Source organism: Capricornis sumatraensis, chromosome 6 (assembly GCF_032405125.1).
Source record: "Capricornis sumatraensis isolate serow.1 chromosome 6, serow.2, whole genome shotgun sequence".
Lineage (NCBI taxonomy): Eukaryota > Metazoa > Chordata > Mammalia > Artiodactyla > Bovidae > Capricornis > Capricornis sumatraensis.
The window spans coordinates 72,936,035-72,959,910 of NC_091074.1; the positions used below are offsets into that span (position 1 = coordinate 72,936,035).

General features: G+C 38.0%; 1 protein-coding gene across 1 annotated transcript in view; it reads left to right on the forward strand.

The window, feature by feature from the left end:
* Positions 1 to 22,180, forward strand: part of STX17 (syntaxin 17) — a 54,766-nt gene extending 32,586 nt beyond the window's left edge. The window contains exons 3-7 of the mRNA XM_068974464.1: positions 1,126 to 1,351; positions 10,532 to 10,647; positions 10,726 to 10,776; positions 20,827 to 20,913; positions 21,662 to 22,180. Of these exons, the coding sequence (XP_068830565.1) occupies positions 1,126 to 1,351; positions 10,532 to 10,647; positions 10,726 to 10,776; positions 20,827 to 20,913; positions 21,662 to 21,901 (720 nt within the window). The 3' untranslated portion in view covers positions 21,902 to 22,180. The remainder of the gene's footprint in view (positions 1 to 1,125; positions 1,352 to 10,531; positions 10,648 to 10,725; positions 10,777 to 20,826; positions 20,914 to 21,661) is intronic.
* Positions 22,181 to 23,876: the final 1,696 nt, after the last annotated feature.

Below are 23,876 nucleotides of genomic sequence, written 5' to 3' on the forward strand. Positions count from 1 at the left end.
TCATTATATCAACACATTAGAGAAAAATTTATGATTATGCCAGTAGGCGATTTTTAAAAGCGAGAGAAAAGCATTTCATAAAAATCCAGCAACTTCACTCAGAAATTTAAATAAAAGAGAGAGACAACACATAGTACTGGCAGTATATGGGGAAATGGAAACTCAGACATTAGTGGTAGTGTGAATTATTAAGCCTTTCAGGGGAAAACTGGTAATAGCTTTTGAAATAAAAATGCATGTTATCCTTTGAATTCCTACAAAATATAGTATAATACTATATACTAGAATACTAATATATACTGTTACTATTTATTAGGATTTATGTGCATGCATCCTCAGTCATGTCTGACTCTTTGCGACCCCATGGACTGTGCCTGCCAGGCCCCTCTGTCCTTGGGATTATCCCAGAAAGGATACTGGAGTGGGTATCCATTCCCTTCTTGAGGGGATCTTCCCGACTCAGGGATCCAACTCATGTCTCCTGCAATCAGGATTTGTAGTCTAGGACATTTGTTTCATAGTTTGTAATAGCTAAAAACTGGAAACAACATGAAAGACTGTTGATCACTGGGAGAGTGACTGAGTAAATTATATTATATCAGTACTATGAAATATGGTACAGTCATTGACCAGGAAGGATACCCATTATGATATTGTTAAGGTGCAGTGTGAAAGTTTGTCAGTTATAGATTATTCTGCATAATCTGCAATTCATTTTTTGTGAAAAGAAGGTCTATATATGCTAATATTTGTATGAGCAGAGAGAAGTATGCAACCCTATGTAATAGGGTTAAAAGAAGTGGTAGGCTTGATGAAGTGAGGAAATCATTGTTTTTCTTGATGTGTTTCTGCAGTGTTTCATTTTTTATGAAGAATATTTGTTACCTTTGTAATAATCACATTTAATGAAGGAAAAATGCTAAATTCAGAATATGAGGATATGAGTTCTAAAGAAGCTGGATTTGGCCAGAGATATAAAAAATAGAAAGTACTAACTAATACTGTCTGCTCTAGAGGATACTTGTAATCATGTCCATTCAAAGCCATTGTTACAGCTTGGCTCTGAATGTAAAGATATTTTATATTGAGATGGTAGCTTTAATGATTTTTTTTTTTCTTTTACAGCAACTCCGCTCCAATATCCGAGAAATGGAGAAGCTTTGCTTGAAAGTGCGAAAGGATGACCTAGGGCTTCTGAAGAGAATGATAGATCCTGTTAAAGAAGAAGCATCAGCGGCAACAGCAGAATTTCTCCAACTCCATCTGGAATCTGTAGAAGAACTTAAGAAACAATTTAATGATGAAGAAACTTGTTTACAGCCTTCTTTGACCAGATCCATGACTGTTGGCGGTAATGTACTGTCGTATTCTTGATCATAGTATTGTAATGCAGTTAATTAAGTTCACTTCCTTGTACTGATATTGTAGATTTGCAAATTATATATAAATCTCCAGGGATACCTCCTAGTTCAGTATGTTGAATTCTTGGTCCCTGAGTGTGACTGGAAATGTGTATCCTAAACATTTCATGTGTATTAGTTGCTCAGTCGTGTCTGACTCTTTGTGACTCTGTAGACTGTAGCCCATCAGGCTCCTCTGCCCATGGAATTCTCCAGTCAAGAATACTGGAGTGGGTTGCCGTTCTCTTCTCCAAATCATTTTATAGGATTAAAAAAAATAGAGGCTATGCTATATAGTGTGAAACATAAAGGCTTCAAGTACCTACTTGTTCATATATTAAAAATAAGTTTTAAAATTTTTCCTAAGGAGAAAATTAGTACTCTGGTCTGCAGAGTACTTCTCCCTCATCTCCAGGTACAGAGGCAGCCTAGCCAGGCATGCTTCTTTCTGAGGCATTCTAGTTTTCAGAGGGTATGTCAGATCTATCTCCCATAAAAATCTGCATTGGGGGGTCACACCATTAATTTTTATGAAGTGATACTCTAAGGAAGAGGCCAGTAAAACCTGTCATTATAGCTCCTCTAAGGATGTAATTGATAATTGTTGATTACATTAAACAATGTATGTATAAAGAAACCTGAAAAAAATTATTGGTTTAATTAGTACTGCTTCAAAGCAGTTAATCTTTTTTATTCTTATAGATACTGAATGGCATAACTAACAAAGTTTCCTGCTTGAGTTGTTTACTAGAATGTGAAAGAAAGTGAAAGTCACTGTCGTGTCTGACTCTTGGTGACCCCATGGAGCCTGGCAGGCTCCTCTGTCTGTGGAATTCTCCAGGCCAGAATACTGGAGTGTGTAGCTGTTCCCTTCTCCAAGGGATCTTCCTGACCCAGGGATCAAACCCAGGCCTCCCACATTGCAGGCAGATTCTTCACTGACTGAGCCATCAGGGAAACCCAAGAATACTGGAGTGGGTAGCCTGTCCTTCTCCAGTGGATCTTCCTGACCCAGGAATTGAAATGGGGTCTCCTGCATTGCAGGTGGATTCTTTATCAGCTGCACTACCGGGGAAGCTTACTAGAATACTTAAATATAATTTTTTTAACTTCTAAAAGCCTAAGTTTTGAATTTTCCTGGCTTGATTTTGTAATTACTGCCCTTGTTTTTCTTTTGAATTTCTCTTTTTAATTTATGCATCCTATTATATTTTATACATGTTCTAAGCCACCTTAAAACTTTATGGAAAAGATGGGGTATAAATAAATTGTTGTTGTTCAGTTGCTAAGTAGTCTCCAACTCTTTGTAACCCCATGGAATGCAGCAGCCCAGGCTCCTCTGTCTTCCACTATCTCCTGGAATTTGTTCAAATTGATGTCCATTGAGTCAGTGATGCTTTCTAACCATCTCATCCTCTGCCACCCCCTTCTCCTTTTATCTTCTATCTTTCCCAGCATCAGGGTTTTTTCCAGTGAGTGGGGTCTTTTCCATTGAGTTGGCTCTTTGCATCAGGTGCCCAAAGTATTGGATCTTCAACTTCAGCATCAGTTCTTCCAATGATATTCAGGGTTGATGTCCCTTAAGACTGACTGGTTTGATATCCTTGCAGTCCAAGAGTCTCTCAAGAGTCTTCTCCAGCACCACAGTTTGAAAGCATCAATTCTTTGGTGCTCAGACTTCTTTATGGTCCAACTCTCACATCTGTATATAACTACTGGAAAAAGTGATATCACTGCTTTTTAATATGCTGTCTAGGTTTGACACACACACACACACGTTAGTCACTTAGTTGTGTCTGACTCTGTGACCACACACACACACACACACACACACACACACACACACATACACGTTAGTCACTTAGTTGTGTCTGACTCTGTGACCCCATGGGCTATGGTCTGCCAGGCTCCTCTGTCCATGGAATTCTCTAGGCAAGAATACTAGAGTGGGTTGCTGCTCCTTTCTCCAGGGGATGTTCCCAACCCAGGGGTCGAACCCAGGTCTCCCACATAGCAGGCAGAATCTTTACCATCTGAGCCATCAGGGAAGCCCCATTTGTCATAGCCTTTCTTCTAAGGAGCAAGCATCGTAATTTCATGGCAGCGGTCACCATTTGCAGTGATTTTTGAGCCCAAGAAAATAAAATCTGTCACTGCTTCCACTTTTTCCCCCTTTTATTTGCCAGGAAGTGATGAGACTGGTTGCCATGATATTAGTTTTTCTAATGTTGAGTTTCCCAGGTGGCCCTAGTGGTAAAGAATTTATCTGCCAGTGCAGGAGATGTAAGAGACATGGGTTCAGATCCTGGGTTGGGAAGATCCTCTGCAGGAGGACATGGCAACCCAATCTAGTATTCTTGCCTGGAGAATACCATGGACAGAGGAGCCTGGTGGTCTATAGTCTATAGAGTCGCAAAGAGTTGGACATGACTGAAGCAACTTAACATGCACACATGCCAGTATTCTTGCCAGGTGAATCTTGTGGGCAGTGGAGCCTGGCAAGCTGCAGTCCATGGTATCGCAAAGTGTCTGAGGACAACAATAAAATACAAATTAGAATACAATCTGAGAGGTGTTACCTCTGACCGCTTTTCCTCTTTTTATTTATGTAGAAAGTAGGAGGCTCCTGTATCACTCTCTGGCTCCAAAACCTGATTGTTTTAATGCTATATTTTCAGTGCTAATGAATCCAATTTTACAGGTCTCTACCAGGCTCCTTTGTCCATGGGATTCTCCAGGCAAGAATACTGGAGTGGGTTGCCATTTCCTTCTCCAGGGGATCTTCCCGAGCCAGGGACTGAACCCAGGTCTCCCGCATTGCAGGCAGACACTTTAACCTCTGAGCCACCAGGGAAGCCCTAATGCATCCAATTTTACAGGACTCTTTTTTTTTTTTTTAATAGAAGAAACATTTAGGCCATTATTCAGTTTCTGGATAATCTTACTTTCATTGTCTCCTCAGTACCTAAGCATATAGTACATAGAACTTGGCACACAGTGGACCGTTAATAAATGTGTTATAAGTATGAATGAATAAAAATCTTTTTAGAGACAATTTTGTAATTTCAGATGTGCTCTAGTCACTTCACTGTGTAGATAATCACTGTCTAACAACACTACTCAAAGTATTGTTTTGGGTAGAAAGAAATCTTAGCACTCAACCTTGGTTGAAGAGTATTTAGGAAGAATTCTTTTTACTGTTTATATCATTGTGTTCATATAGAATTATCACCTCCATAATGATGTGGCTAAATGCTGTTCTAACTATGAAGTAGAAAGCTATGCTTTCTGTTTATGTATAGAGAAACTGGGCCTTATAAGTTCCATGAGATTAAGGAGTCGTCTTATTTACCAGACCCTGTGACAGTTGTGATGGTAGTAATAAAAGTGAAGATGGTGGATTTTCTGGAAAGAATCACTGGTATCAGTCTCTTCTGCTATTTAGTTTTGAATTGCCCATCACCAGCAATTCCCTCACAAACAAAAATTTTGAGTTCTATTTAAGTATTTTAGCCTGAATTTGCATTTTATTATTGCATTGTTTATGTTTTTACTAGTAGAATTGCTTGGGCTCAACAAATTTGGTTCTACGTGTCATCAGAGGAATTGGGTGATTATTAGAAAAAGGCAGCTTACCCAGTTTGCTGGCAATTAACTTTCTCTGTAGGTAGCTGACTGGTATTTAAAAAAAAAAGTGATGGGAAAATTTGAGGAAGCATGTATATGGAGAAAGTGAAGAAGATTGGGGCAGAGCTAGAGGGTGAGGGAGAAGAAATAGCAGGTGAAATTTGTTTTCCAACTCTGTTGATTCTCAAACTTCTCACTTCATGGAGCACCAGATTAGTTAAAGAACTAATCACTTGCCACTGAGAGAAACTATGAAATCAAATCTCTGCATCTAGTGCAGATTTGATTGAAACAGTCATTCCATTTATGAGATCAGATACCTGAATCTCATAATCTAAAACACCTAAAAAAAAAAAACTCATAATCTAAAACACTGTGTACAGTTTCAAATTCTGAACAATCTTCTGGTCAGATTTTGCTTTGACTTTGTATCCATTGCCAACATTAAGCAGTTAAAATTAACTGTCTCACTTAGTGCCTGAGTATTTCACCAAACATGAAGTTTCTACTAGGTGGTGTTAAATCCATAAATATTAACAAGTAATTGAGAGGGTGGGAAAGGAGAATAATGAAAAGGAAGTAACTAATTTACATAAAACTTTAATAGTGGGGAAAGAACTGGGTTTGCTCTATGTGTGGTCTTCTAGCTATAGACTCTTTTCTGTCACCCTACATGTTTTTATCCTGTGCTCTCTGGGTTTTTTGTTTTTTGTTTTTTTTTCCTTTTTTCCTATTTTTGCTTTTGGTACTCATAACAGTAGTGACAGCTTATACAGAAAAAAAAGAAAAGTGATTTGCGCAGAAATTTAAGTGCCTTAAAATGCTTTTTCCTTTAAAAATTCAATCTAATTATAAATAAATTGGTTGGAAACATGAGAGCAGAAATTCAGGAGCAATGCCACATTTCCATGACTGAGATCAAAATGCAAAAATAGTGTTTCATTTACAGATAGAAATAACAAGTAGAATAGAATGTTTTTATGTTTTCTGGAGAATGAAAGAAGCTATTACGTTTAGGGGGAAGCTGTGATGATTTTGCTGTATCTTTTGTCCAGATTCTGAGAGTTTCTAAAGCACATCTTCTCTGCCAATCTTGCTTGATCTGAGAAACTCCCTTCTGTCTCAGTTGTGTATCTAGTTTCATTTTTAGCATATTGCTTCCCACCAAGAGAAGTGATGAGCCTCAAATTTGATTTGTATTTAGCAAGGTGTATCAAGTCATATAGAGCAAATCAGTGCTTCTCTCTGTCTTTGTCTTTCTTACTTCCCATCCAGCTCACACACTTCACCAGTGCAGTAGGAACAGAATCTTACTACATTTTAAACAACTATTCAGAAAAGAGAAGAGTCAAACATTAAAATCCTGGGAACTTCAGACCAGCATGTTGAATTTTATGAAATACTAGATTTTATCACAGGTATATGTACACTGGTATTGAACACATTGTGAATCATGTAGATGTTTTTATATATTACTTAGAAGGTGTCTTTTGAATTGACTTTAATTTTCTTAAAAATGCTCCTTTGGAGCTAAGTTAAGCCATGACTCCAAAGTCACTTTATCTTGATAGGTAGGTTTATATAGATGATCAGTAAAGTAATTTCAGTATGATAAAGCTGTTAGAACATGAAAGAATTCAGGAAATGCTTTTGAATTAACTTAGATTTAAAATGGAACTTTTCCTAATGTAAAATGTAGTGGAAGTTCCTTAAATACTGTGTTGTAATTCTTACTGGAATCATTGCCCTTCCTGATATGTGGAGAAAGATCGGGGAGTGTATAGTGAGAATAGTTTGGACGCATAGAAGGAAGAAGTCTTATGTCTATGTTGCTAAGCTTATTTTTTACATCAACTAAAAATATCTTAATGTTTGAGTTTATAGTCAATAATGTTTTAAAAAAATAGAATCTGAATAACACTGCTAAGTGATACCATATTCCACATAGACTTTACACTTGCAGTTGTTTGCAAGTGAGTGAAATTGAGATTGTTATACAAGAATAGCAGTTTTGACTTCAGTGGACAGAGTAAGAATTGTTTGGCTGTCTTTCCCGCAGCTATAATCTCTCTGTGTTTTGCCTCATTATGTCTATAGTAGTTTGTAAAAGTTCAAAGTCAATGGATGAACACTGAGATAGTGATTTTTAATACAAGCTAGAATAAATGAATTACGGAAGTTGTAGAAATTAAGAGGTTCCTTTCTTAATTGTTCGTCATGCCTTGAATTGATTAGCAATGTTCTGAGTTGTAAGTTTACAGCAGGATTTTCCATGGAAGAGAACAGATTTCTTTGTTCTAAGACTCCATTTGAACTAAGATACATACGCAGTTTGGTTTCAAGTGAAACGTAAATGACTTACACATTTAATTATTTTTTTCATTGAGGGAAATCTTTTATGTTTGCTTAAAATGTCAAACATTTCCCATCCCTTCATTTTTAGATCAAGAATTTTTGTATGATAATCTCTCCTCATTTTGTTATACATCCTGGCATACTGCATTGGAAGCTTCTCTAATAGTACAATAATTATGGCTTTAAAAAGTCTTTTGAGTGATATTTACAAAGTTTTGCTTTACATTTGATCTATTAATGAAAAGAGGTATCATTATTTATCATCCTATTAAGGAAGTTGGAGTTCTTATTACAAATGGAATATTAAGTAGAAGAAAGATCTTAGAGTAATTAATTACTTTGATTGAAGTAAAAAGTTTTTTTATGTGGTAACTTAGGACATGGAGTAAATAACTCTCCTAAACGTTTGTAAAAATCAGAGCTTTTAATATGTTGGATGTTTGCCATATGTTGTAATGTAAAACTTTACTCTGTGTGTGTTGTTTTTGCTCTTCCTTTAAGGTAGGGAAACATATTCATTTCAGTTAAGATTCAAAATTAAAAGAACACTGTCAATTCTGATAGACCTACAGATTTTAAACTTTTAATCAACTGACTGCCCTTCCTAAATAATTCAAATAGGTTTTATTTCTTAAGAGGTAAAACATTCACAAACTTTGAAAGTAAAATAGAAATGCAGTTTTATAAAATACCATTCAGAGGGGCTTCCCTGATAGCTCAGATGGTAAAGAGTCCATCAGCAATCCAAGAGACCTGGGTTCATTTCCTGGGTCAGTAAGACCCCCTGGAGAAGGGAATGGCACCCACTCCAGTATTCTTGCCTGGAGAATCCCATGGGCAGAGGAGCCTGGTGGGCTACAGCCCATGGGATCGCAAAGAGTTGAACATGACTGAGCAACTAACACAACCACATAGGCTTAGATGAAAGGAGAAATTGATAGAAAAGATGAACTTAAGAGTCATAATGACTTATTTTTAGGAATACAGCAGGTCACATCACTATGTTACTTTCCTGTTTATAACCTTTAGTAGATTTCCATGGTCTTCTAAATAAAGTCCAAAGTCTTTTAACTGGGCTGCAAAGTCCCTCCTAACCATCTATAATGTCTTATACTTCTAGCTGTACGTTTTCAACTTTATGCTTTGGCAAGACCAGACTGCTGATTTTATGTTAAGCTATATTGGGTATTTTCTGAGGAACTTTTTCATGTTGGTCTCTCTATTTAGAATTTATATTCCTGTCTTCTTAGCCTAATAAGAAAAAATTAACCTCTTTTAGTAAGTTGTTCCATAAACTGCACACCACACCAAACTTGATCAGACGCCATGCCCAGCTTGAAACTCCCATAAACACTGTAGGTATCTGTATCTATTTATCTAGATACCAGTGCAGTCTCTTATTGTTTTAGGATTGTCTGTTTGTATGTTTACTTTCTAGAATGTAAGTTCTTTGAGAACAGCTACTTTGTACTGTTCACTTTTTTATCTTTGATGCTCAACCCGAAACATAATGGATACTCAGAAATATTAAAGTACTAGATGTTTTGAGCTTTCAGTAAGGAAGACAAAGGGAAGTAGACCTTCCGATCTCATCTCTCCATTTCCACTGCCGCTGTTCTAGAGCACACCGTCATCATTTAGCACCAGACACATTGAAAAGCCTCCCAACTGGTTTTCACTCTCTAATTTTTTGCCTTTCAACTCAATCCTTAATCTGTTCTTCACACTACAGCTGTGGTTACCTTTCTAAATCTGAAATCTGATTATGGCACCCTCAATTTCCCAGTAGTCTCCATATCCTTTTAAAAGTTCCGTATTGATCTTAAGAGAAAGACAAAACTCTTTAATGTAATTTACAGTGCCATAAATGATGTCACCTTAGACTTCCAGCCTCAACCATTGCTTTCTCTTGTCATAGTCTGTGCTTCAGCTATACTGACTGGTTTCAGTTCCTAAACTTAAGCACGTTAGTCTTTCTGAACTTAATATTCTCTCCTTCCCCCTTCACGCTTGCCCTGGTTCAGCACTGTAATTTCTGTTCATCCTCAGGCTTTAGCTTCACAACCTTGTCAGATCACTCTTTCTCTACAAGTCTCAGTTAAATATTAAATACCTTTCTTCTGTGCTCACATAGCATACCATACTTACCCATATCATAGTTCTTTTCAGACTGTACTGAACTTGCCTGTAAACCTCTTTATCACACATTATATAGTAAACTCCATTAACAGTAACAGCAGTGACAGTATTCTTAATAGATAAGCCAGGCACCATTTAAAATAAACATCACCTTATTTTACAAGTGAGGGAAATAAGCCAAAGAAATCAAAGAGCTAAGTAAATAGGCAAAGTAGGATTCTAACCCAGGTCTTTCCAACTAGGCCGATACTCCTATCCACTATGACTTCTTGGAACTGATTTACCTTAGCATATTGATTGGCATATAGTAGGCATTTTATAAATATCAGTTTAATGACATTGGTAAAACCAAGGAGGAGGTAATGAGAAAGACTTGAAGGTAGAGTTTGGAGTATAAATTCATCTTTATAGCAGTGTTAATGACTAAAGGCTTAAAGGGTTGATGACTTTTTAAAATTCAGAAAAGACATAGAAGAATGAAGGCACAGGCCAGAAAAATTACTCTGAGGAAAAGGATGACAGTATGTGCAAAAGGATACATATGGTAAGAGGTGTTTAATGACAAATTTACTATTACCAAAAATGACTGATTTTTCATTGCTAAAAATGCATCATTTCTCTACTTTTAAAATCTTGTGAATCTGATGTTTATTACTAAAATAGCCAAAGAAAATGTTACTGATTTAGCAATGAAAAGTGTTATTTTGACTAGGTTGTCCCTTCATAGAACATTGGCCAAATAGAATAGTTCTACTTTATGTTACTTTAGCATCTAGCCCCAGTTGTTCAGATTGGGTAAGTAGTATTTGTAGTAATTTTCTTAGATGATTTTGTAGAATAATTAAAGAAATAATGTTTGTTAACTAACCTCCCCATAGATAATCAATTTACTTTTAGCCTGAACTTAATTAGTAAGCATTTTGCATGGTAGTTGTTTCATGGAATTGATTCATGCTACCATCTTTCTAACAAAGCAGATATACTCTAAACATGAGGCTATGTTCATCCAGGAACATTTCACAGTACTGAAGATGAAGCTGATCCTCAGAGTATGACTCAGATTTATGCATTGCCTGAAATTCCTCGAGATCAAAATGCTGCAGAATCATGGGAGACCTTAGAAGCGGTATGTTAGAGATGATTTTCCTTTTGGCAACTGTGAGGCATTAAAGTAAGTAATTTCCTCTTTCTCTCTCTTTTTAAGGACTTAATTGAACTTAGCCAACTGGTGACTGATTTCTCTCTCCTAGTGAATGTAAGTATATAACTGTTTTTGACTCAGAGATGTTGGATTAATAGAATAAGAGGCTTTTATCAATTACTAGACTTCTGATTAGAATTTTAATAGAATTTACAATTTCTAAGACTGGTATTGAGCCCTAGACCAAAGTCTTAAGTGTCCTCAAATCCCACTTCAATTAAAAAAATTTATTAAGCATTTTTTTATATAGAATATACTGGGTATTAGGGTTATGACAAGATTGGATATAGAAATAAATGAATCCTGCTCTCTGCCTTCAGGGATTTACAGTGGGTGGCCATAAACTTGGACCCCACCAAAACTGAAATTTCAAGAATTATTGTTAAGTGTAAAAATAAGCTATGAAAAGTATTATTGGCTCCAAGGAGAAGTGTTTAATTCCAAGGGAAAGTTGCAGGTGTCATGGCACATTAAGAATAATGTCATAAGATAGGTAGCATTTGCCTTCAGCCTTGGAAATTGAGTAAAATTTCCACAGGTGGGAATGAGGGGTGCAGTTGAAGATATTTAAACAAAAACATAAAGTAGAAAAGTGTATGGGCTTCCTGGGTGGCTCAGTTGGTTAAGAATCTGCCTGCAATGCAGGAGACCTGGGTTTGATCCCTGGGTTGAGAAGATATCCTGGAGGGAGGGCATGGCCACCCACTCCAGTATTCTTGCCTGGAGAATCCCCATGGACAGAGGAGGCTGGCAGGCCGCCTGTGAGGTGGGAGACCTGGGTTTGATCCCTGGGTTGAGAAGATCCCCTGGAGGGAGGGCATGGCAACCCACTCCAGTATTCTTGCCTGGAGAATCTCCATGGACAGAGGAGCCTGGCAGGCTGCAGTCCATGGGGTGACAAAGGGTTAGAGCACAACTGTCCTTTCAGGAATAACAAGTGTTAATAATGTGACTAATGCATAAGGTACCATGGGTAAACTAAGCAAGGAGATTGAGAGGCCACTGAAAGCCATACCAAAGAATTTGAACTTTACTTTGTAGATATTAAAGAGCCAGTAGATTTTTGAGCAGATAGAGTGATGTGATATTCTGTACTTCAGAAAGATCACTACTAGCCGTGTGAATAATTGCCCTGGGCGGGAGGAGAATATAGGTGGAAGGACCTTTGGAATCAATTCCAAGAGTTTCACTGAGTGCATGGCAATACAAATATTAATACAAAGGTAAAAGGCAGCCTAGAGGCATTTCTGGGGTCAATTTATGAGAAATTGGAGACAGGTGGAAGAGTCAAAATAAATTAAGGCTTTTTTATTCTACATAATTGGGTGGCCAGTGATACTGTTAACAAAGATTGGGGAACAAAAGTAAATTTGGTGGGAAAGATAAAACAGATTTTCTGTCATTATTTTAGTAAGTTACTCTTATTTTTCCTTCCCAGGAATTATGGGAAGAGGGGGGTGTGTGTGTGTGTGTAGCATGTCTGTTTCTGCATATGCTTCTTCTGGGTTTAGTTCATTGTTCTTGATCAAACTATGAGTTAGGAGTTGTACATCTTTGAATTATGGTTTCCCTGACATTTGGCTTTAAATTATAGGACGTTCCTAGGTCATACAATCTCAGGTTTGGAATTGGAAAGGACTTATGAGGCCTATTAATCTGATGCTTCTACTCTTGCTCCAGCTTCTTAAATAGATGATCTTTTGCCTCCTTTTCAACAATCACAGTGCAGAGATACACTCATTCCATTTGGAGGCGCTAACTCATAGAAGTTTTTTTCTTATGTAAAGTAAACTTTGATCTTAATAACTTCCTTCTGGTACTTTCGCCCTCTGAAACCCTGTCCTGAAAAAGTCTTTTTTCCTTATAAAAGTTTTTCACCACAGCCAACATAATACTCAACAGTGATAAGCTGAAAGCCTTCCCACTAAAATCTGGAGCAAGACAGGGAGGCCCACTCTCACCACTTCTATTCACCATAGAATTGGAAAGCCCAACCATGGGAATCAGACAAGAAAAAAAAAGGTATCCAAATTGGAAGAGAAGAGGTAAAATTGTCAGTGTATGTAAATGACATAATTCTGTGTTGATGGACATTTAGGGTGCTCCTATGTCTTGGCCATTGTAGAGTGCTGCTGTGAACTTTGGGGTGAATGTGTCTTTTCAAATGGTAGTTTTCTCCAGATATATGCCAAGGAGTGGTATTTTTGGATCATACGGGAACTCTATTTTTAGTGTTATGAGGAACTTCCATACTGTTTTCCAGAGTGACTGTACTAATTTACATTCTCTTCAACAGTGTAGGAGGATTCCCTTTTCTCCACACCCCCTCTAGCATTTGTTATTTGTAGACCTTTTAATGATGGCCATTCTGACTGGTGTGAGGTGGTACCCCATTATAGTTTTGATTTGCATTTCTCTAATAATTAAAGATATTGAGCATCTTTTCACATGCCTATTGGCTATCTGTATGTTTATTTCAATCTTCTGCCCATTTTTAGATTGGATTGTTTGTCTTTTTTGTTACTGAGTTGTATGCATTGTTTGTATATATTGGAAATTAATCTCTTGTTGGTCACATCATTTGCAAATATTTCTCCCAGTCTGTAGATTGTCTATTTTTTTTAAAGTGATTTTCTTTGCTGTGTAAAAACATAGGTTTGATTAGACCCCACTATTTATTTTTGCTTTTATTTCTATTACCTTGGGAGCCTGACTTAAGGAAACATTGCTGTAATTTATGTCAGAGAATGTTTGGCCTATGTTCACTTTATGATGTCTGTCTTACATTTAATTCTCTATGCCATTTTGAGTTTATGTTTCTGCATGGTGAGAGAGTATGTTCCAACTTCATTGATTTACATGTGGCTCTCCGATACCACTTGCTGAGGAGACTGTCTTTTTCCTATTGTGTATTCTTGCCTCCTTTGTGTGAGTTTATTTCTGGGCTCTCTAATCTGTGCCATTGACCCATGTGTCTGTTTTTGTGCCAGTACTGTGCTGTTTTTGTTACTGTAGCTTTGTAGTATTGTCTAAAGTCTGGGAGAGTTGTGCCTCCTGCTTTGTTCTTTATTTTGGCCGTGCTGTTGTACAGGAGACAGGGATCAAGACCATCCCCATGGAAAAGAAAGGCAAAAATGCAAAATGGCTGTCTGGGGAGGACTTACAAATAGCTGTGAAAAGAAGAGAAGCAAAAAGCAAAGGAGAAAAGGAAAGATATAAGCATCTGAATGCAGAGTTCCAAAGAACAGCAAGGAGAGATAAGAAAGCCTTCCTCAGCGATCAATGCAAAGAAATAGAAGAAACAACAGAATGGGAAAGACTAGAGATCTCGTCAAGAAACTTAGAGATACCAAGGGAACATTTCATGCAAAGATGGGCTCGATAAAAGACAGAAATGGTCTGGACCTAACAGAAGCAGAAGATATTAAGAAGAGGTGGCAAGAATACACAGAAAAACTGTACAAAAAAGATCTTCATGACCAAGATAATCATGATGGTGTGATCACTCACCTAGAGCCAGACATCCTGGAATGCGAAGTCAAGTGGGCCTTAGAAAGCATCACTATGCACAAAGCTAGTGGAGGTGATGGAATTTCAGTTGAGCTATTTCAGATCCTGAAAGATGATGCTGTGAAAGTGCTGCCCTCAATATGCCATCAAATTTGGAAAACTCAGCAGTGGCCACAGGACTGGAAAAGGTCAGTTTTCATTCCCCAGTCCCAAAGAAAGACAATGCCAAAGAGTGCTCAAACTACCACACAGTTGCATTCATCTCACATGCTACTAAAGTAATGCTCAAAATTCTCCAAGCCAGGCTTCAGCAATACGTGACCTGTGAACTTCCTGATGTTCAAGCTGGTTTTAGAAAAGGCAGAGGAACCAGAGATCAAATTGCCAACATCCATTGGAGCATGGAAAAAGCAAGAGAGTTCCAGAAAAACACCTATTTCTGCTTTATTGACTATGCCAAAGCCTTTGACTGTGTGGATCACAATAAACTGTAGAAATTCTGAAAGAGATGGGAATACCAGACCACCTGACCTGCTTCTTGAGAAACCTGTATGCAGGTCAGGAAGCAGCAGTTAGAACTGGACATGGAACAACAGACCGGTTCCAAATAGGAAAAGGAGTATGTCAAGGCTGTATATTGTCACCTTGCTTATTTAACTTATATGCAGAGTACATCATGAGAAATGCGGGGCTGGAGGAAGCACAAGCTGGAATCAAGATTACTTGGAGAAATATCAATAACCTCAGATATGCAGATGACATCACCCTTATGGCAGAAAGTGAAGAGGAACTAAAAAGCCTCTTGATAAAAGTGAAAGAGGAGAGTAAAAATGTTGGCTTAAAGCTCAAGATTAAGATCAGAAAACTAAGATCATGGCATCTGGTCCCATCACTTCATGAGAAATAGATGGGGAAACAGTGGAAACAGTGTCAGACTTTATTTTCTGGGGTTCCAAAATCACTGTAGATGGTGATTGCAGCCATGAAATTAAAAGACGCTTACTCTTTGGAAGGAAAGTTATGACCAACCTGCTGCTGCTACTGCTAAGTCACTTCAGTCGTGTCTGACTCTGTGTGACCCCATAGATGGCAGCCCACCAGGCTCCCTGTCCCTGGGATTCTCCAGGCAAGAACACTGGAGTGGGTTGCCATTTCCTTCTCCAATGCATGAAAGTGAAAAGTGAAAGTGAAGTCGCTCAGTCGTGTCTGACTCTTCATGACCCCCTGGACTGCAGCCTACCAGGCTCCTCTGTCCATGGGATTTTCCAGGCAAGAGTACTGGAGTGGGTTGCCATTGCTTTCTCCATGACCAACCTAGATAGCATATTCAAAAGCAGAGACATTGCCAACAAAGGTTTGTCTAGTCAAGGCTATGGTTTTTCCAGTAGTCATGTATGGATGTGAGAGTTGGACTGTGAAGAAAGCTGAGTGCCAAAGAATTGATGCTTTTGAACTGTGGTGTGGGAGAAGACTCTTGAGAGTCCCTTGGCCTGCAAGGAGATCCAACCAGTCCATTCTAAAGGAAATCAGTTCTGGGTGTTCTTTGGAAGGACTGATGTTGAAGCTGAAACTCCAGTACTTTGGCCACCTCATGCGAAGAGTTGACTCATTGAAAAAGACTAATGCTGGGAGGGATTGGGGGCAGGAGGAGAAGGGGACGACAGAGGATGAGATGGCTGGATGGTATCACCAACTCGATGGACATGAGTTTGAGTGAACTCCGGGAGTTGGTGATGGACAGAGAGGCCTGGTGTGCTGCGATTCATGGGGTTCCAAAGAGTTGGACGCGACTGAGCGACTGAACTAAACTGAGCTGAGGTGTTTGTAGCAAACGGTCTTTCTCTGGTTACAGCCAGCAGGGGTACTCTATAGCTGTAGTTGTGGGCTTCTCACTGTGGTGGCTTCTCTTGTTGAGCATAGGCTTTAGGGTGTTCAGGTTTCAGTAGTTGTGGTGCCAGGCTTAGTTGCCCCACTGCATTTGGGATCTTCTCAGAACAGGGATCGAACCTGTGTCCCCAGCACCGCAAGCCAGATTCTTAAGCACTGGACCACCAGAGAAGCCCTCTTGCTTTGTTCTTTTTCTTCAGGACTGTTTTGGCAGTCCTGTTTTCATGATTGATTCTGGGTCTTTTATGGTTCCATATAAATTTTAGGATTATTTGTTGTAGTTCTGTGAAAAATGTTGTGGGAAGCTTGATAGCATTAAATCTGTAGATTGCTTTGGGTAGAATGACCAATTTACCAATATTAAGTCCTTCAATCCAAGAGCATGGGATATCTTTCTGTTTCTTTGAATCATCTTTCCTTTACCAGTGTTTTATAGTTCTCAGCATGTAAGTCTTTCACCTCCTTGGTCAAGTTTATTATGCCTAAGTATTTTTTATGTGATTAAAAGGAATTTTTAAATTTTAATCTTATATCCTGATACCTTGATGAATTCATTTGTCAATTCTAGTAGTTTTTATGTGGAGTTATTAGGGTTTTCTATATACTACTCAGCTATAAAGAAGAAGGAAATAATGCCATTTGCAGCTACATAGATGAACCTAGAGATTATACTAAGTGAAGTCAGAAAGAGAAAGACAAGTACCATATGATATCACTTATACTTGGAACCTAAAATATAACACAAATGAACTTATTTACCAAATAGAAGCCGACTCACAGACATAGAGAACAGACTTGTGGTTGCCACAGGGGTAGGGGATGAGGGAGGGATCGACTGGGAATTTGTGATTAGTAGATGCAAATAATTAATCTTATGTATAGAATAAATAAAGTCCTACCCAATCACAGAGGGAAATGTATTCAATATTCTTTTACTAAAACATAATGGAAAGGAAAAAAAATTATTCAGTTTTTTGAGGTCAGCATTATCCTTTCTCACCCAACCACACCGCAGCATATTTTCTTCTCTTAAGAACCCTTGATTCTCTAATGTTTTTTCTAGAGTCTAATTTCTCAGCTTTTCAGTACTAGTTATTTACTCTAGTTTGTGGATTTATTTCTCGAAATGTAACACCTAAAATTGAGTACAGTACATTGTTTGAAGCATTTTCCTTTTTTATGCTTCTGAATCAGAAGCAGCAAAATGTTTGAAATTTCTGAGTTAGGTATCTGTACAATCTATTAATATAGTTGTGTATGAAAGAGAAGTATATAATAAAAATCCAAAAATATTTGTTTTTATAATCATGATTTATTCAATTTTTATAACTCATAATCTGATCTAATCCAGTTTGTAAAATCTGTACATGTAGGGTTACACAAATATTTAGATTTGCTGCAAATCATCAATATTTACACAATAAAATGGATGAGTTACAATGTATGTAAATTATACCTCAGAGTTGATTGAAAACTAAACATGTACAAGTTCTCATTCAAAAGGAGTGCATTTGTCTTCCAATGAAATAGGCACATGAAAGGGAATTTAAGGGTTTGTGGCCATTTAACAAGTTCTATTTCCTATTAGGTTATATAAGCAGCTCCTAGCCCCTAATCTAAGAAAGATTTGTACAAGAAAACTCTGGGTATAGCCATGGCTCTATACAGATGTCCTATTTATAACAGTCTGTGTAAGGACATGAGACAGAATGCTATTAGGCAAAAGCTCAAAGAAGAACCCCTGATTACTGTTCCCAGGGTGACTGAGTTCTCATGACCACATGGTCAAGGACTCAACAGAAACTCCATTTAGACATGATATGATTTGGAAACATAACTAAAGTGACCACATCCTTTCATTATCATCACATGGACATGATAGTATTTAGGCTAATTAACCATGTATTTATGGAATGCTTTTTGTGTGCATAGTATTGTGCTAAACTCAGTACAATGAAGAATAGAGAATAGTATTAAAAAAGAACCTATAGGACAGTCACAATAGTTACGCAAAATTGTGAATGTGCTTAATACCATTGAATTATACACTTAAAAATTGTAAATTTTATATATACTTTTACCATAATAAGTAAGCACTTGCAAAGCCATTAAGAGATCCATGTATATTTCAGTAAATGTTAATTATTGTCTACTAGACAGCCTGCTTTTTTTTCTTCAGCCTTATTGCTCAAGTGCCCTCTTCTGTTCTTGTAACTGTGGAACCAGCCCTGTTTCTAGTCAAGAGGAACTAGGAAAACTCTGGGCCATTTGCTCAATAGCTTGTCACTACTGCTGCTCATCCAGTTTTGTCTCTACCTTTTGCCATATCCTGTATGGCTTTTATACTTAAGTTTTACTCCCAATGCATAAAAACTGGGTTGTAATTGATTAGATCAGATTCTTCCATTTATTATTTATGTGACCTTCAGAATGTTAACTACACTTAGCTTTGTAAATTGTTGGGAGGACTCCATGAGATATTGTCTTATTTCTCACTCCCTTCCCTACCCTTGGAGTAGGAAATGCCAATCCACTCCAGTATTCTTGCCTGGAGAATTCCATGGACAGAGGAACCTGGCAGGCTATAGTTCATGGGTCACAAAGAGTAGGACACAACTCAGCGACTGACACACACACACCATTCCCTACCCCAACCCACTGCATTCTTGCCTTTGTCCCTCCCTGTTTGATTCACTCTTTGCTTAGAATTCCACTTTTGCCACCACCAATACCTTTAGACATTTTAGTACTGTAGTTCCTATAGTCGCTTTCCTATTACTGGAATCCCTTAATGTCAACACCATACTTACCCACCCTGCTTATTGCCTACTCTAGGCCAGTAGATTCTGCCTGTGTATCATAGTGTTTATGTGCTTGTTTCTGGGCTTTTCTGTGTATATGAGTGCATATAATTAAGTTTAGTATATTCATATTATCTATCTTTGGAGCTCAGAACCAAGATAGCTTAGTTGGTTGGGATCTAAGACTAAAGCTGGCCTTGAAAGCTGGCTGGAATTTAGAGAGAGAAGAATAAAGGAACATATCTGGAATTTGGCATTAGTTTCTTAAACCTGTACTTTCCAGGCACATTAATAAAACTGTACAACTACCAACAAGGGGAAAACAATTCTTCATAGTTTTGACTTCAAATGCCCAAATTGCATTCTGCTTGACAAATATTAACTTAATAAATCACATTTCCCCCCAGAATCTTAGGTGCTCTTATAACTGCTTATTAAGATTCTGTTATTTTTTTCAGGCAGGTAAGGAAACCTAAGTCAGTGTTAAATCCATAAACATATTCTTAGATTCTTTGGAGAATTGTTTTCCTTTAAAAAGGAAAGTCTATTCATTACTCTAGTTTGAGAAAACTATAGTGATCCTCATAAATAGTTTAAATAATTGTTAAAGGGATGCTGAGAACAATATGAGGTGCCAGTGTTAAGTTGATGGTTGTCAGATTTGGGAGGCCTAGGTCAATGAAAGCAAACATAAGTAAATCAGAAGCAAAAGGGAAGGTTGGTAGATAGGGGTGAGGAGGCTTTGTTGTTCGGGGCTTGCTGTCCTGTAGTAGAATAAAGTTGTGTATGTATAGTTTGGCCCAGCATAAAGAGCCAAGATCACAGTGGACAAATAGGGTCCAGATTGAGCTCTGAATGGAGTCTAGTTTGGCATTTAGTTGGGGTTGAAGAGGGATTCTCTTCTATTATCTGTGAATTAAAAAAAACCCTCAAAAGTAAATAGTCTATATGTTGATGTTTACATCAACATGGGTTGATGCTTACATGGGTTTATACATGTGTGAGAACTAATCAAAGGATATGCCCTAAGAATTGGTTGTATATTATATGTAAATTCCATGTAAATATAGTTTTCTAAAAATGGGAATATGTTCCTCTGTCAGGTAGTGAGTTCTTGTCACTGGAGATGTTTGAGCTGAGATTCAGTGGCCACTTATCAGAAGTGGTATAGTGGGGTTTCACATAGCTGAGGGGAAAGTTGCACTTCCACCCAGAGATTCCGTGTTTCTGTTGTGTCAGCACAGATGTTGCCATTTTATGTAGACGGCTTTATTAATATGTTTGATCTGAAACATTTTAATTTGTCATGATTTTTAAATGTACTGAAGTGTACAGGTGTAAAACATGGGACAGTAAGTTCGTTCACTGCTCCCTTGTGCATATCACAAATGGAACAATTTTATGGCAGGTCAAACCATATTATATTTTTACTCCTAAAACATAATAACTTGTGTTTATTGGATCAAGGGCATTTAACTCCTGAGACAGATTTGTCTGTTTTAAACTGAATCTTCAAAGAAGATAAGTTAGAAAGGCTTTTGGTTTGATTTTTTTTTTTTCCATCAAACCTCGCATGACACATAAATGCTTATTTGGATGTTTTTCCTCCTGGAAAGTAGATTCATTTGGAGAATAATATGTTTGTATGTTAGAATGCATTTTAGTGTGAGATGCTTTGTCCTATAAAGGTGCCACCCTTTTCTTGTCTAATAATTAAGTCACCCTCTTTTTTTCATACAAGTGAATTTGTACTTTCAACATGGTTTATCAGATGCTATTAATGAACCACTATTAAGACTGCAAGGCTGCAGTACCCAGGGCTCTGATTACAGGAATTAAAGTAGTGTGTATTGGCTGACTGCTGCTCCCCAGCAGGAACGTTCACTCATAATTCCTTTGCATCTAGTCTCAGCAGGAAAAGATTGACAGCATTGAAGACCATGTCAACAGTGCTGCTGTGAATGTTGAAGAGGGAACCAAAAACTTGGGGAAGGTAAGATTCTGCTCCTGCTGACAAATCAATGGTACTCTGGCTCTCAGGAATCCCTAGTATTAACCCAATTGATCTGTTCTCTTTAATGTTGAGGGAACCAGCAATTAAGAAAATAAGGAAGAAATGACACATAGGTAGTGCAGGAAATCAATGGTTGTTGTAATATTCTATTCTAAGATTCCTTCTGTCGGGAGAGAAATTTTTTCAGAGAGAGAGTAAACTGGAGCCCTGCTATATGGCACTTGGTGTTACAAAATAATATTTTCAGGGGTCCAGGAGAGGAGTAGAGAGGGTTGCCAGAATCCAGTAGGGGCCAAAGTTTAGGGACGTGACAGCACACATGGTGTGGGTCCATCTATTTCCCATAGAACGTGGCTTTTAACCCCAGGTACATAGCATGGAGTAATCTGTGTGCAACATAAAAGCTTTGGGAGTATCTGTGGCTACTGAAACTGTTTAAATAAGCTAGCTAGATAGTTAGTGAATTGACTGTTTTGCAAGTAAATCAATCTGTAGCAGTCCACTCTTTGTAGCTCATTTCTCTTAAGTTCTGAGATCTGGAGCAATTAGAGTACCTGTGGAATACTTTCTCCCCTCCCCCAACCCCAGAACAATCTCTAAGGTTAATTATGTACCACGAGTTAAAGAGGCATTGCCAGGAGTAATGAGAGGAAAATGCATATCACCACAGGGAGATATTCTCAACTCAATTTCTAAATTGAATTTTTTTTTTTTTTTTTTTTTACAGGCTGCAAAATACAAGCTGGCAGCTCTGCCTGTGGCAGGTGCACTCATCGGAGGAGTGGTAGGGGGTCCGATTGGCCTCCTTGCAGGCTTCAAAGTGGCAGGAATTGCAGCTGCACTTGGTGGTGGGGTGTTGGGCTTCACAGGTGGAAAATTGATACAAAGAAGGAAACAGAAAATGATGGAGAAGCTCACTTCCAGCTGTCCAGATCTCCCCAGCCAAACTGACAAAAAATGTAGTTAAAAACCAAACTTCGGTATTATTGGTGCCAACATGTCTATCCTAATGACGAGCTTCGCTGCTGTTGGACACCCAGTCAGCTTTCAGAACATGATTATATCCCAATAGTGGCTATAGATGCTCAAGTGGAATTGAACTGTGATAAGAGGATATATTTTTTTGTTTGCTGGGGTATTAATGGAGATGTGAGAAACTGAGGAGCCTGGACTGAGGGTGTACAGTATTTGTCAGGTAGAGTTAAAGAACTGCCAGGGAGCAGATTTTCTACTTGGAAATGTGAAAACTGAACCTATAACTTTGATCAGGACTTGTGATCTGTAGACTTGTTGGGTTATGGAAGGACCGTTTTCAGAATATTTTCTTCCATGACCCTGACTTGGAGACTCCAAGGCTAAGCATATTGTAAATATGCGTCTTTAACTCCTAAATATACATTATTTAGACAGTTTAGCAGATAAAAGAATGGAAGTTCAGGAGCTTTTCACATCAAATAGGGAAATCAGGATCTAGCAAGGGGCCCAAGTGAACTACATAATGGAGTCCATTTGGTGAGCCCTATTGCCGTTTGGTCTAACACTATTTTCCAGTAAAGGAAATAAATATTGTAAGAAAATGGAAAAAAAAAGGCCCAATTTCTCCTTCAGGTATCTTAATTTGTGACACTAGCTTCTTCTCTGAAATCTTTCTTCTGCCTTTCTGTAAATAAAGAACACAGAGTCTCAAGTCAGCCTATCTCTTAACACCTCAGAACTCCCTCTGCCTTTCTGTAATTTTGAAAAGTTCTTTGACTTATGGGATGAATTCTGCCATGTTTAATGAAGACTTTTCTTGTAGTCTGGTTCTTTTTTTTTTTGTATTGTAGAGAGAGGTGTTGATCTCCAAACATTGTTAGAGTTTGGGCTAAAAAATAAGCAAGGCGGGGATAACCAGATCATTTCTTGGGGCATCTTACAATTTCAAGGGGCTCATGTACTTGCCGTGCAGTGAGTCTTTGACCCTATTTCTTTTGTCTTTTCAGCTGGCAATTGGAGGAGCTAAGAACTAGCTTTCTACCTCACTTCCATTACTACCATCCTTTTCCCTAGGTTTTACTATCTCCTGTGCTTTCCTTCACTTTGTACAGCTGCATTTCTTCCCGAGAATAGCATTCATGCTTGCCTTTTCTCACATTCAAGATTGATGATGGACAAGGCCTGGTGCCAAGACTCAGTCCTGGTGGAGGATTTGTGGTGCTAATTTCAACACTTGACATTGATAGCAAGCATGACCCAGCCCAACCCAATGTCTGTCTCAAATAGCAGGGAAATTTTAAATTTAGGAAAAAAGAATTTAAGATTATGGGCAGCCTCATCCTGTACCCTCAACTCATCTGAAGTAGGAAGGAACCACCTTTTGCCTTGTTCTTTATTCTTTTCTGAGGACAGAGGAAAGGGCATCTATACCATAAAAGATGTGAGCTCTCTGCTTAGGAACCAGATGGATTCATCAGGTGGTTGAATGGTTTATCACTTCTTTCTTGCTGAGTTTACTCTTAATAATTTTATTGATTGCTGCCTTTTACCTGTATGTCTAATCTAAAGAGATCTTTCTCTTTCATACTTTTTGCTTCTCACCAGTGAATTCCAATGAGGCAACATACCATTTCTTATCGTTATTGAATAACTGGAAAACATATTGGTCCCTGCTGACTTGTATCCTTAGTATAATACCAGGAGGGGAGTACTTTGAATAAGCGTCAGATTCTGATCCAGTATTTGATATTAGATACCTGTGAGGTTGGGATAATTACTTTTGAGCTCCACCTTTTTATGTTTTCTGATCCTTGCTGTCCCTTTAACACAGGATGTTCAAGCCAGAATGAGGATCAGAATTGCCCAGGGTGCTAATTTAAAACAGAATTCCTATACTTCAATCCCATGGGTTCTAATAATAGCCATTCTGATCCTGTCAGCTAAAATGATAAATTTAAGATATAGTT